Source organism: Rhinoderma darwinii, chromosome 11 (genome assembly GCF_050947455.1).
Source record: "Rhinoderma darwinii isolate aRhiDar2 chromosome 11, aRhiDar2.hap1, whole genome shotgun sequence".
NCBI lineage: Eukaryota > Metazoa > Chordata > Amphibia > Anura > Rhinodermatidae > Rhinoderma > Rhinoderma darwinii.
In genome coordinates, this window is record NC_134697.1 from 47,733,708 (window position 1) to 47,748,980 (window position 15,273).

The 15,273-nt window shown below is 41.1% G+C and overlaps 1 protein-coding gene across 2 annotated transcripts in view; it reads left to right on the forward strand.

Moving 5' to 3' along the window:
* Positions 1-15,197, forward strand: part of STAMBPL1 (STAM binding protein like 1) — a 71,094-nt gene extending 55,897 nt beyond the window's left edge. For both annotated transcript variants that reach the window (XM_075842658.1, XM_075842659.1), the window contains exons 9-11: positions 1,107-1,219; positions 9,316-9,415; positions 14,885-15,197. In XM_075842658.1, the coding sequence (XP_075698773.1) occupies positions 1,107-1,219; positions 9,316-9,415; positions 14,885-14,941 (270 nt within the window). In that variant the 3' untranslated portion in view covers positions 14,942-15,197. The remainder of the gene's footprint in view (positions 1-1,106; positions 1,220-9,315; positions 9,416-14,884) is intronic.
* Positions 15,198-15,273: the final 76 nt, after the last annotated feature.

Sequence of the window (15,273 nt, forward strand, 5' to 3'; positions counted from 1 at the left end):
CTGGCGTACACATTAAATATACATCAGAGGGCCTTAACTGTTGATTTTCTACAATTTGTAATGATGCCCCTTATGTAACATAGTATAAAAGAGAGACACAAAAGGTGCTTTATTGGGTATTGCCTGAGAGAAAATCAGGAAAGAACCATATGCATATGTGCTGACCTGGGAACGTTATGTATCCGTATAGACATGTAGTTAAGAGAGCCTGTTGCCTTGGATGGGGTCCTGTACCACTGCTACGGTCGGAGCAGAAAAAAAATAATACTGATAATCCTTATTTGGCATTTCCCCTCTTGATGTGAAGAATTAGGCCGATTCGGTCAATCTTTAGTTATTCGCTTTATTTTGTGTTAGAAACAATGTATTTCGAGGCTCTACTAGCCTCTTCACATAACACAGATCTGTTGTAACATGGGTGTTCTCTAGCTTTAAAACTGGGATTAGTAACATTCATCAGCAAGCCAACCAAATTTTGTTACCATGATGCTCTCTATGCCATCAAGTTCTTTTCGCACTAATTAATACATGTATTTTAATATTTACTTTACATAATTTTTAGTGTTAGAGCCTATTATATAATTATGTTCCATTGACATGTCTATAAATAATATTTGTATAAACGCCACATTTTTATATCCGAACCAGAGATGAGCTGTGCCACAAACATTATTTTTGAAAAGGATGAGGGTTTTTCTTATTAAAACATAATTGATGGATAGGAAGCCTTTCCCTACTCTTCAAAAAGAGGATCTGCAACAGATACGTTACGTATTAAAATAAATAGCATAGCCCTTATTATAAATTGTAAAAAATATTAGAACTTACTTAATCTCTGAGACATGTATACGGTAAATGCAATCCTCCTGTGGTCTCATGCTTTTGTTTGAGCACAGTTGATTTTTTTAATCACATTATACTGTATATAATTTCACATTTCTCTTCCCCCTTGTCATTTGTGTAACTAAACTTTCAAGTAGAAATTTAGTAAGCGTGGCTGGTCTAAGGTCTATAGAGTTATGTTATATGCCTACCAGATTACATTTAAAATAGTTTACGTATGTAGCCTGGATCAATCATGCATTAGTAATATTTTTCTTTTGCAGACACATCCAACACAAACCGCTTTCTTGTCCAGCGTAGATCTTCACACTCACTGTTCCTACCAGCTCATGCTACCAGAAGCTATCGCTATTGTTTGTTCGCCAAAGCACAATGAGTATGTATGCTGCATAGTCAAAAAGTATCAATATGTTTTTGAATTTCATTTGCAGACTGGAAGCAGTAGCACGACCAACAAATAAATATTATTTTTAAAGGGATTGTCCACCATTGAGCACCCTTTTACAGTTTATATATAGAATTTATCTACATAAAAAGTTGAGTAATTTTGTATATACATTGCTTTATCTATGTTGAACTGACCTGAGTTTCATCCCGTATTATAATCCATTCACATTTCTGCTCGTCGTCATTGGTAACAGCCGAAAAGCTTATCGTCAGACAACCTTACTACTTCAATCAGATCCTATAATGCAGTGGGATAGTTTGTTTTTTTCCTTTATCAGGTCTCTGTACAGTATCTGGTGTAAAGTGGACCTATCCTGAGAGTCGACGTCAGACTGGGGTTTCTTGGGCCCACTAAAGGAGATTCTGAATGCCCATCCTCCATCTTTATAGAACATGTACTTGTCCACTTTTCATTTCACCATAGTCCTTGTTGCTGTCATTGTACACAAAAAAAACGTGTCAATAAGGTCTAAATCATCCCAGAACAATAGACCATAGTGGCAAGTGATTGGCTCCAAATGGAGTTGTCTTCTGCTGAACATTTAAAGGGAACCTGTCACCAGCATTTTGACCTATTAAACCAGCAATACCTGGGGTTAGTGGGTGAAAAATAATTTTTATGTAACCTATAATTATCTTCTAAGTAGGCTTTGTACCTGTCATGTTGGGTAAGTGGACCCAATGGACTGTACCGCCTTGACGGTGTGGCAGCTGGCCAACAGGACACAGATCAGTCTATAGTTCATATAGGTGTACCTGTGGTAGCTCAGACAGTAGCAAGACAGGCTCGGCTGGGACTTAGGCAGCAGGCAGACACCAGGCGTGGTGTAGCAGGACAGGTGGGGTACTCAGCAAAGCAGGACTCCAACTCAATACAATACTTAACCAGAATAGCACGGGATACAGGTTACAGGTAGCAGGAACGGGAAACACTGGGAACTGGAAAACACTTAGGAGACCATTTGCATAGACAGACTAGGATAACGACAACAAAGCTCAGGCAATACAGGAAGGGGCATAGCTCTTCTTATAGTCCAGGGTGCTCTGGGAGCAATCAGCTCAAACTCACACCTGTGTGCGCTCTGGCTCCCTAAATCTGGACTGAGCTCGCGAGCGCACCCTGGTGGTCACTGTGGAACAGGATGGCCGCATGTGCAGACATCTCTGGAGAGAAGGGCGTTGACCGGATGGAAGGAGTTCGTGGTCAGCGACCACGGACATTACAGTACCTTAAGTATTCTGTTTTTTAGTGTTCCTGTGCCGTATGCTAATGAGCGTAAAAGAGTTATATCTTCATTCGAAAAGAGTCATATCTTCATTCCTCCAGCCTTTCTGAGTTAACACCTCCTCCTTACTTTTGATTGACCGCTCCTCTCCTCCCCCCAGCACACACGAAATCCCGCGCTTCTAGTTCTGGTGCGTGCGCATGCACAGTAACTAGATTTGAGGCCCGGACAAAGCAGGAAAGGGTGTCTGAGCATACATGACGGGCGCATGCACGCTATCTCGGACAAGATTTTTTCATTCAGGGCAGGCCAGTTTTCGGTGGGGGGCGGGCATAAGAAGAGGAACGAACAAGACTGCCCGATTATTACCATGAAAGGCGCAAAATGTTTGCAGACCGTTATTCACGGTCGGAGGAGGAGTTTAGGAGAGGGGATAACGGCAATGAACTTTTGGCAGCAGCGGCCAGCGAGGGGTGATGGGAGATCAATAGGTGAAATGCTGGTGACAGGTTCCCTTTAAGACCCATTATTGTGTTAGGGCCTGGGCCTGGGCCCACTGAAGTATCCAGGATATAGTTCTCTGGTGGGCCAGGCCGACCCTGCTAGGAGTCTGCACTGAGCTTGCTCGTGTGATTAGACACTGAGCTAGTAAGGAATGCTGGAAGATATTCGCTCTGAAGCCTGCATAATTATGAATGCAGCCCTGGACTGGAAGGCTGGATCCACACATCGCGTATCTGTTGAAGATTTTTATGCAGTTTTTTTTTTATACTAAAGCTAGAAGTTGATCCAGGAGGAAGGAGAACTTTAAGTTTTCCTTTTTATTTCCCATTTTTTTTTAAAAACACATCTGGCTTTGGCTCAAAAATCTGCAACAAATACACGGTGTGAATCCAGCCTAATACAGGTTGTATCAAAGGTTCAATATATTAAGCCCTTCCTGTCGCAGCCAGTTTCCCTTTTTTCATTTTTATTTTTCCCTCCAAGCCTTTCAAGTTTCTTTACTTTTTTATTTTCCCATTGACATAGCTGTAAAGGACTTGTTTTTTGCAGGAAGAGTTGTATTTTTTTATGGCACTATTTAATGTACCATATAATTTCCTTAGAAACTTTTAAAAATTATTTTGTGGGGTGAGATTCCTCCATTGTTTTTTGGGTTTTGTTTTTACGTTAATTTTGTCATGTAGGTCAATATGATAATGGCAATACCAAATATACGTAAAAGTAAAAAAAGAAAAATAAATATATATATAAAGTAAAAAATAGGTAGCACTCCAGGATATCATCGTGAAATATCAAAAGCAAAGGACTTTAATACATAAAAGAACAGCGACATTTCGGCAGATGCAACTGCCTTTTTCAAGCACTTGCTTGAAGTCGTTTTGCTTGAAAAAGGCAGTTGCATCTGCCGAAAGGTCGCTGTTCTTTTAGGGATTAAATGAAGTGCTGCCTTTACGTTTTTCCGTCGCTGGAGTTGTGTGAGGGCTTATTATGTATTATTTACGTTATTTAAAGAGGCTCTGTCACCAGATTTTCAAACCTCTATCTCGTATTGCAGCAGATCGGCGCTGCAATGTAGATTACAGTAACATTTTTTTTTTTTTAAAAAACAAGCATTTTTGGCCAAGTTATGACCATTTTTATATTTATGCAAATGAGCCTTTCTTAAGTACAACTGGGCGTGTTTAAAGTTAAGTACAAGTGGGCGTGTATTGTGTGTGTGTTACATCTGGGCGTTTTTACTTGTTTTACTAGCTGGGCGTTGTGAATAGAAGTGTATGATGCTGACGAATCAGCATCATCCACTTCTCTTCGTTAACACCCAGCTTCTGGCAGTGCACAGACACACAGCGTGTTCTCGAGAGATCACGCTGTGACGTCACTTCCTGCCCCAGGTCCTGCATTGTGTCGGACGAGCGAGGACATATCGGCACCAGGCGACCAGGTGTTAACGAAGAGAAGTGGATGATGCTGATTCGTCAGCAACATACACTTCCATTCACAACGCCCAGCTAGTAAAACAAGTAAAAATGCCCAGATGTACACACACAATACACGCCCACTTGTACATAACTTTAAACACGCCCAGTTGTACTTAAGAAAGGCTCATTTGCATAAATATAAAAATGCTCATAACTTGGCCAAAAATGCTCGTTTTTAAAAAAACAAAAACGTTACTGTAATCTACATTGCAGCGCCGATCTGCTGCAATACGAGATAGGGGTTTGAAAATCTGGTGACAGAGCCTCTTTAACGTAAAAAAAATGGGAATAGGGGTGATTTTTTAATTATTTTAATGTTTTTTTTCTACAATGTTTTATTTAGACCCACTAGGGGACTGAACAAGCTAAGATCGTTGGATCGCTTGTACAATACACTTATACTTATGTATTGCAGTATATTGGGCGTTTTACGTCCTAAAGCAGGGATTAATAGAAGGACCAAGATGGCAGACCTGGGGGCCTGTACTAGGCCCCTCGCTGCTATGACAACCCATCAGCACCCACAATCGCATTGCAGGGGGGGGGAGTGTGACAGAGGCCTCGCTTTGTCTAACGGCTTAGATGCGGCTGTCACTATTGACCAAGGCATCTAAGTGGTTAAACTGCCAGGATTGGAGTTTTCTCCAATCACGGCTGTTAGAGCGGGGTGTCAGCTATAATATACAGCTGAGACCCACTGTGTATGGTGTGGACTCAGCTCTTGAGCCCGCTACATACAAACCCTTCCTGACTATGGCGTGAATGTACGTAAAATCTCGAGAAGAAGATCATGTTTTTACAAAGTTACCTTTTCTGTAGATAAATTCTATGTATAAACTTTAAGCTGGCGTTCAAAGTTGGGCATAATCTATAAACACCAAACATGCCAAGTACACTGTTTGTTTTAGCGTCATCCTCGGCAGGCATATTCTGCACTACAAGATTTGCAGTTTTTTTTTGTATTTAGGACTGTAGTAAGCCTTTTCCTTGTCATGCTGTAAAAGTCTATTGCAAGGTATTAATTTGCTCAGCAACTATTCCATTTGTCTCTTGTTGTTAAGCAGTTACCTGTGAATGCAGAGTTTATTTTCATCTGACCTGTATCAGCTGCAGAGCAAAAATTCTATTAGACTTTTGCCCCTAGTACCATGCCTGCATCCCCCACCAACTGTCAGGACAAGAGAATTTTGGCAATAACCCAGAGAATTAAGTCACATAAACGCCTTATGTTAGTTCAAAACAAAAAGTTCTTACTTCAAAGCAACACAACTGAAATGTATGAACAATGTTATGCTCCTCTCATATTGTCTTCTGAGTTGGATGTACCTGCCTTCGAGAATTAAAGGCTATGGACACTACTGCACTGAATTATTTGTATTGTTCCTTTCCTTCCCGAATGAAAAATTAAGCAACTTTCTAATAAGCATTTATAAAAAATGTCCTACCATTTTGCAGTTTAGTCTGTGCAACTCCTGTACATTGCTGGTTGTGTTGCTGTTTCTGACTTAGATACGACAGCACATTCCTCATGGCTGTGTAGACTCTTATCTGCTCTCCTACTCCCTTCTCTCAGTGTTAGGCTGGGTTCACACCCCCTATTTACGGACGTAATTCGGGCGTTTTAACCTCTAATTACGAAAATACGGCTCCAAAGCGCCGGCAAACATCTGCCCATTCATTTGAATGGGCTTTACGATGTTCTGTGCCGACGGTTATTTTTTTTACGCGCCGCTGTCAAAAGACGGCGCGTAAAAAAGACGCCCACGTCAAAGAAGTGCCTGTCACTTCTTGGGACGTAATTGGAGCCGTTTTCCATTGGCTCCATAGAAAAACAGCTCCAATTACGTCCGTAATGGACGCTGCGAAAAACGCCTGCACTTGCCATTACGTCTGAAATTCAGGAGCTGTTTTCTCCTGAAAACAGCTCCGTAATTTCAGGCGTATCGGACGTGTACGTGTGAACATACCCTAAGACATAACAGCAGGGAGAGGGAGAGGGGTTGTACACAGCAGATCAGAGTGTGGAGAGTGAGGAAAGCACCCAACTGTTCAGGGAGGGCAGATCACATAGACTTTATATATCAGACTCCAGATAGGCAGGGAAGCAAACACAGCAGTCTCCAGGGGGAGGAGTGAGAGATCAGACAGGCTGTGTATGAAAAAGACATCGAAAAAAGGCCATATTTACAAATGGACACAGCCAGGTCAGAAACGCTGATGAAGGAGAGTGAGCAGGTGCTTTAAATAATAATAGCCACTCCCACTAGTCTTGAGGGGAGTGGCGTGTGGTGCATGGGATGTGTAGGAAAAAATAATAAATAAATAAATAAATAGTGTATGTGCGAGTGATAATAATAGGGGTGAAATATAGGGGGCAGTAAAGAATAAAGTGCATAAATAAAGATAAATGAATAATGGGGTGCCAGTGTGTGAAACATGGAGGGATAGTGTGTAGGTCATGAGGCGCAGCGTGTATATCCAGGTAGAAGCCTATTTGTGACCCCAAAAGGACGCAAGCTCGCAATCACCACTCTGTCACACATTTGTAAGTATGGCCTTTTATCGGTGTTTTTGTGTTATATGTCCCCTTGTTTTTATCTGTTTTGTTTGTGTATCAGGAACATTTAGTTCCATTTAGGGAGTTGGGGACTCGCAAGACTGGGGATCCTTGTCGTGGATTGCGAGCTTGCGTCCTTTTGGCCAAAATGATTACTAATACCCAAGGTATTTTTCATTCTTACTTATGTTTGCTTCTTTTGGACACAGCCGGGTCTTTGATGCTGGGAGAGTATAGTGTGCTGTTGTTTGGCATAGTAAGCAGGGTATCCCGCTCTATGAATTATCAAGGCGTCACAAATAGGCTTCTACCTGGATATACACGCTGCGCCTCATGACTTACACACTATCCCTCCATGTTTCACACACTGGCACCCCATTATTCATTTATCTTTATTTATGCACTTTACTCTTTACTGCCCCCTATATTTCACCCCTATTATTATCATCACTTGCACATACACTATTCATTTATTATTTATTATTTTTTCCTACACATCCCATGCACCACACGCCACTCCCCTCAAGACTAGTGGGAGTGGCTATTATTATTTAAAGCACCTGCTCACTCTCCATCAGCGTTTCTGACCTGGCTGTGTCCATTTGTAAGTATGGCCTTTTTTCGGTGTTTTTGTGTTATATGTCCCCTTGTTTTTATCTGTTGAGGCTGTGTATGAGTGTAAAGAGAAAGGACAGTACCCACGTGCGGGTGGAGAAAAGCGTGGAATCACAAACTCATCAGTGTCTGTTAGCTGATGGAAGAAGAGACTCCTCAGGGGCTGTAGAAGGAGAAATCCGTAAAATAATTAAGTTGTTCTGATACATGAGAGCTAGTGAAGGCAGCAGCATACTGGAGTCACAGAAGTCACATCCAGCATGTATTACTGGGACACACACACGCGGGACAATTCTGAAAAGAGGAGCAGGTTGCAAACTAAGAAATGACCGAAGGAATATAGATTGCAGCCTCAAAATGAGTGCAATTTTTTTTTAACTTAAGCTAACCACTTACATATGTAAAAAGCATATTTTCACATGTCAAAGGTGTCCATAGCCTTTAACACTCTGTTTTCCTCTCAATATATATGAACCCTATAATGTTCAGTCACAAGAAAAAATAAACCATAATTGTAGACCTGATATACAGTAGGTCAAACTTGCCACAGTATGTAAATATGTTACTTGGTTGAACTATCCAAAAATTAGCATTAAAACCTACAAATAAACAGAGTACATATCACCACACATTGGAAAAATAAAAACCTCTTTATTCTTACATTTCAATTAAAACCAGTATTTAGTTGGTGTACATGTACACTAGCTATAAGGTGGTGTGAAAAAGAGAAATGTGCCTAACATGCCTAGTGCGCCATTTTCACAGACTCTCCTAAGCATTCATGCATCCCATGACACTATCGAGAATTCTCCACTACTGCAGGTTTCTTTTATTCTGTTTACTCAACTGTATGGACAGGCTTCCCATGTTTAAACTGTATAGGCATGTCCTTTAAAGCCTTTGTCTGCTAAACTGGGCATCTAAACGGTAAATAGCAAGGGAGCCCACAAAAGAGCCCCCTAAACTGAACATTGTGGAGGAAGGGAGGGTTTACCCTATTTCTGGTTATTCTAGCAATTACTCGTGTATGCTCTTCAATCAGATGAATATTGATCTGTCGGCTCTATGTATTCCACCTCCATCATCACTTATGCGATTAATTACTGGATGCAAGATGCAACCGTCCAATGTGTATGTAGTACAGGGGGATGTGCTGTAGGCAGGGCCAGCCTTAGGTGTGTTCGACCCGTGTGGTCGCAGAGGGTAAAACAGCTGCCTATGTAGTAGGCTTGTGACCACCACTAATCTTAATTTTAATTGTATAGCACTGTTATTAGCTTACTTTATGTATGGAGCTGTTATTTGGTCACTGTATTCTGCTATTAATGCACTGTATGTTGATATTGTTCTTTATGCAAGTGTATTTGTCCAACTTATGACACTGTTATTTTGGCACCATACTGTATGGCGCTTATAATTATTACATCTGATGGGGGAGACGCCAACTACAGCAAAGGGCATCATTCAGCATGAGGATAGTCTTGGCAGCGGGCATTCTTAGCGCCCATTCTGTTACTTTGTCTGTAGATTATTTATCAGCTTTCCAGATTTTTTTAGCGTCTCATGAACTTCAATACTGTTTTTATTTTATAATAACTTTAAATAAATTTTGTGCTTAAGAATCTGTTTCCTTTTACTTGTACAGTACTGGGATATTTCGACTTACTAATGCGGGCATGCTGGAAGTTTCCGGGTGTAAAAAGAAAGGGTTTCATCCACACAGCAAAGAACCAAGGCAATTCAATGTAAGTGAATGCATGTTAATTATATACATTTGCAGAGCTACATGTGCTGATCTACCTAAAAAAACGTGGGTTGGACCAAGTAGAGAAAAATAATTTCAGAACAACAAATATCAGGTTATACATGACTGTTAGTCACCGGAAGACCATCCACATAAAACAAAAAAACAAAAAAAAAACGGCTTGTATAGCTGGGTCACACAAAATCAACACTTTACTCTGTGTAAACCTCCCCAGACCTCTTCGTAAAAAGTAGCTAGCAGAGATTTTGTTAGGAGACTCCAGAGTGGGGTCCCCTTTGTTCTGTGTGCTTTCAGTAGGGACCTACTAGGGTGCAAACAGGAGGTTCTAGATAGTAGGATCACCCTTATTGGGGCGGTGGTTCCGCTGCAGGCCGGGTCCGTTAGAAGACGGAAATATGTAGGGTGAGATTTCCCTTTCTACTGTATATACCATCCCCTTCCTGGAGTTCTCTGCTTTTTTGTCAAGTCCTGATTTTGTGAGGTCCGGATATACAAGCCGGCTTTTTTTTTTTTTTTTTTTAAAATAAAAGGTTACGTTTTATATTGATGGTCTTCCTGTGACTACTTGTTTTAAACTGACCTCAATAGGGTTAACGTTCTTGCTGCTGATGGTTTATTAGTCAGATCTGTGACTATATACATGACTGTTACAGCGGCTGCCTAGGTTTTTAGCACCATATTGAGTTGCTAAGTAACACACTGGGAAATTGTGTGGGGTAGTTTTTGTGCTTAATGCTAAAATATATCTCTAACCTGTAATGCATTATTCACTTGTAAACAGCTAGTTCCAAATCGATCATATCCATATTTCTTTAACCCTTTCCCGCTGCAGCCATTTTTCGAATTTTCAGTTTAGTTTTCACCTCCTCACATTGCAAAAGTCATAACTTTTTTTTATTTTTCTATCAATATTGCCATATGAGGAATTGTTGCTGGCAGGACGAGTTGTAGATTTTCATGGCACCATTTGTTGTGCCATATAATGTAGTGGGAAACAATATATTTGTGGGGTGGAAAAGGAAAAATTGATTCTTTAATCTTTTGGGGGATTTTGTTTTTACAGCTGCCCCCCTGTTTCTAGGCATTTAAATGCCGCGGTCACTATTGACCGCGCCATTTAACAGGTTAAGCGAGCGGGATCTGCCCGAGCAGGATCCCGTTTGTTACACTGAAATGTCGGCTGTAAGATACAGCCAACACACTCGTTCCATACTCCCCCACCCGACGTGCGCCATATATATATGTCAGATGTTGGAAAGGGCTTTATGTTAGAAATGTGTTTCTCCACAGATTAGAATTTTTACATTGATGTATGGGAATAAAATTTGTCTACATGACATGTTCTGACTTCAGAATGCGTCAATTATTCACGGTTAACCGCTGCTGTATAGGCTATTACAGATCACTTCTGCTGGGAGTAAATCTTCTTGTTCTGACCCCTGGCACAGGAAGCGGAAGTTACATGTTCTGTAGGTGGTCATGGATAGACTTCTTACAAGTGCAAGCAAAATAACCGCAGTGCAGAGAGAAGGGAGTAAAGTATTTGCTTTGGCTGGCAGTTGGGACATAATGGCTGACATGGGTTGTAGTAGGGAATTCTGACTGCCAAATGTTGGGCTGTGGCTGGCATTTGGGAGAATTATGTGACTGTGGTCGATATTGGAGGAGCAATCTGGCTGGCACTTGACTGGCATTCTAACTTGCTATGGAAGATCTGTAGATGACAAGCAGCATTCTGGCATGTACACTACCATTCAAAAGTTTGGGGACACCCAGACAATTTTTTGTGTTTTCCATGAAAACTCACACTTATATTTATCAAATGAGTTGCAAAATGACTAGAAAATATAGTCAAGACATTGACAAGGTTAGAAATAATGATTTTTATTTGAAATAAAAATTTTCTCCTTCAAACTTTGCTTTCATCAAAGAATGCTCCATTTGCAGCAATTACAGCATTGCAGACCTTTGGCATTCTAGCTGTTAATTTGCTGAGGTAATCGGGAGAAATTTCACCCCATGCTTCCAGAAGGCCCTCCCACAAGTTGGATTGGCTTGATGGGCACTTCTTGCGTACCATACGGTCAAGCTGCTCCCACAACAGCTCTATGGGGTTGAGATCTGGTGACTGCGCTGGCCACTCCATTACAGATAGAATACCAGCTGCCTGCTTCTTCCCTAAATAGTTCTTGCATAATTTGGAGGTGTGCTTTCGGTCATTGTCCTGTTGTAGGATGAAATGGGCTCCAATCAAGGGCTGTCCACAGGGTATGGCATGGCGTTGCAAAATGGAGTGATAGCCTTCCTTATTCAAAATCCCTTTTACCTTGTACAAATCTCCCACTTTACCAGCACCAAAGCAACCCCAGACCATCACATTACCTCCACCATGCTTGACAGATGGCGTCAGGCACTCTTCCAGCATATTTTCAGTTGTTCTGCGTCTCACAAATGTTCTTCTGTGTGATCCAAACACCTCAAAATTAAATTCGTTTGTCCATAACACTTTTTTCCAATCTTCCTCTGTCCAATGTCTGTGTGCTTTTGCCCATATTAATCTTTTCCTTTTATTAGCCAGTCTCAGATATGGCTTTTTCTTTGCCACTCTGCCCTGAAGGCCAGCATCCCGGAGTTGCCTCTTCACTGTAGACGTTGACACTGGCGTTTTGCGGGTACTATTTAATGAAGCTGCCAGTTGAGGACCTGTGAGGCATCTATTTCTTAAACTAGAGACTCTAATGTACTTGTCTTGTTGCTCAGTTGTGCAGCGGGGCCTCCCACTTCTCTTTCTAATCTGGTTAGAGCCTGTTTGTGCTGTCCTCTGAAGGGAGTAGTACACAACGTTGTAGGAAATCTTCAGTTTCTTGGCAATTTCTCGCATGGAACAGCCTTCATTTCTAAGAACAAGAATAGACTGTCGAGTTTCACATGAAAGCTCTCTTTTTCTAGCCATTTTGAGAGTTTAATCGAACCCACAAATGTAATGCTCCAGATTCTCAACTAGCTCAAAGGAAGGTCAGTTTTATAGCTCCTCTAAACAGCAAAACTGTTTACAGCGGTGCTAACATAATTGCACAAGGGTTTTCAAGTGTTTTCTAATCATCCATTAGCCTTCTAACACAGTTAGCAAACACAATGTACCATTAGAACACTGAAGTGATGGTTGCTGGAAATGCGCCTCTATACACCTATGTAGATATTGCATTAAAACCAGACGTTTGCAGCTAGAATAAGTGACCCTAAACTTTTGAACGGTAGTGTAATCGGGGCTTGTTTGACACTTGGGTGCATTCTAGCCAACACTGAGGGGGATCTCGCTGGCAACGGCGGGGTTCTGCTTGGCACATGATGAGTATTCCGGCTGGGAAATGCGTGCCTAGTAGCTTGGGAGGCACACTGTGGCTGGAATAGGAGATGCACAAGGAATAGTACTGTGAGGGATGGGGCATACTCTATGTGACACTATATTGAAGGGCACACTTTAGTTGGCTTTGTAATATACACCTCGACTTCTGTAGACCCTCGTTTTGATGAAGTGCTTCATGTTATAGTTACTAAACATAACGTAGACCCCTTCATCTGGTTATGCAGCAGATGAAGTTCTGTGTCCTGTACAAAACATTCAGCCTGCCACTTTGTGATTTTAATGTGGTGACAGGATGTCTATGACTACTAATAATCTTAGAATTTATAGAAGGGGTATATTGTCTCATATATAATTTAAGGTTAAGTTTAGGCTGGCAATATGCAGTCTGATCTGCAGCGACAGGTTAGGAAAGGGTTAAGAGTTTGGTAAGGGGAGGTTAGATGGGTCAGGTGATCTGAGTTTCAGGGGGCTATATAAGTCTACTCTTATATGGGGAGAGTCTCTTTTCCAGTAGAAAGCCCAGGAAGAAGAGTCTTGTGTCCCACCCTCCTGCCCCTTTTATTTTGTTTATTGTTTATATTAAAAAATAAATAAATTAAAAAAATTATATTAAGAGAAATCTTGTATAATTGTCGGTATGACCTGCTTGGCCTGTTTATATATTTAGACACAGCTGGTGGTTTTTGTTCATAAATAAATGATGGTTTTTATTCCTTTGGGTGTCACGTTCCACTGGGTTCACCCGATTTTGGACATTCGACCCATTGGTATAGTTACCAAGTGGTAAAAAAACATATTTAATGGCTGACCTCTACCCACATAAAATAGAAACTGCTGTGTGTGTCTTTATTATAGTTCATAGGGAAATAACTTCCCTGAGGGTTATGGTAAGTGGTGTTCCATACAGTCTGACCTTTTTGAGTGTGACATTGGGGGAATGGGTTATTGAAGTTTACTTCAGTCACACCTGAATTTAAAAGGTATGAGCAGTGTAAGGGGAGAATATATCAACGTTTCTATGCCAGTTTTCTGGCATAGAAAAATTGCATAAGGGCCCAAAAGTTTTGCCCTTTTTATGCCACTTTTACAAAAGAAGACGTGGCTTCGCAAAAGGAGACCGAGTCACAGAGGCTCGATAACTTTATTATAATCACACGCCAGAAAATTGGTGTCAATTATAGTTGAAATCCATGCTGCTTGGTTTTAGTTCCTTGTATGAACCGCCGCACGTTGAGGAAGCCTGAGGAGACCCAGAGGGGAGAAGAGATGAGGTGAGTATACATATTTGTAATTTCTGACCGGTGTGGTGGGGATGAACGGCGCACAGCCACAGTCGTTGCACCACATGGCCAGCGGAAATATGTGACAGATTTATTAAAAGGCAAGCGCTTCTTGATAAATCTTTCACATCTTACTCCAGGGGACGAGATAGCTAGGACTGGCGTATGAAATGCCAGTCTTAGAAAATCTGCCCCTAAGGCTCTAAGAACCACCATAACAACAGAACTACATGTTGTATGATATATTGTTTGTTTCACAATCCAGATTAAAAAAGAATAACCATTTCAGAATATCCCTTATTTCACTAAAAACAACAATGCGTTAATGGGGGTGTGTTGGGGTTTTCGGTATTATTGATAGTAAGAACAGCGCAGTCTGCAGTACTTTTCTTGATGTCAAAAATAGCAGGTCAATAAAAGTTAATGGGTTCCATCAGGATTTGTCGGTATCTGTTCCAAAACGCATCGGACATAGCCGTTATGGCTCAATTTTAAACAAAAGCCATGACACTAGTGCAAACAGAGTCTGAGGGCCTGTTCACATCAGCGTTGGCTTTCCGTTCTGGGGTTCCGTTGGAGGTTTCCGTCGGGTGAACCCCGCAACGGAAAGTCAAACTGAAACCACTTTTCAGTTCACCCGATGGAAACCTCCGACGGAACCCCGGAACGGAAAGCGACCGGTGATGTGAACAGGCCCTTAGGCTGTCAGTCAGTACTGTTATGATATATGCTCGAAATATGTACTGGAAACATTACAAATATACATGATTCTAATCCTGTTTTTTTTTTGTTTTTTTCGCAGACTTGCAGACATGTGATTGTAAAAGATGCAAAAATTACTGTGCTGGATCTGAGGTGATGGCGACAAGGAATATCTGTACTCGCTTGTGACAGATCACAATAAGGCTGCCAGTTTTCTTAGCCCATTTTCAGAATGAACTAGTGGACTTTTTCTAATTTATACATTTTAAATGTGATTGTTTATTTATTGCTTCTGCGGATTTTAGAATTGATTTTGTTTACTTTGATTTCTGTGACCACACAGGCCATAATAATGGAATTCTGTACCATTCTGTGTATGTAGACTCTGACATCAGACAAGGCCTGGAATTAAAAGTGCGCTTCAGATAAACCTGTGTCCTCCATTTTCTAGTGTTGAAACTCCTGGTGTATTCTTGTCGATATTAACTC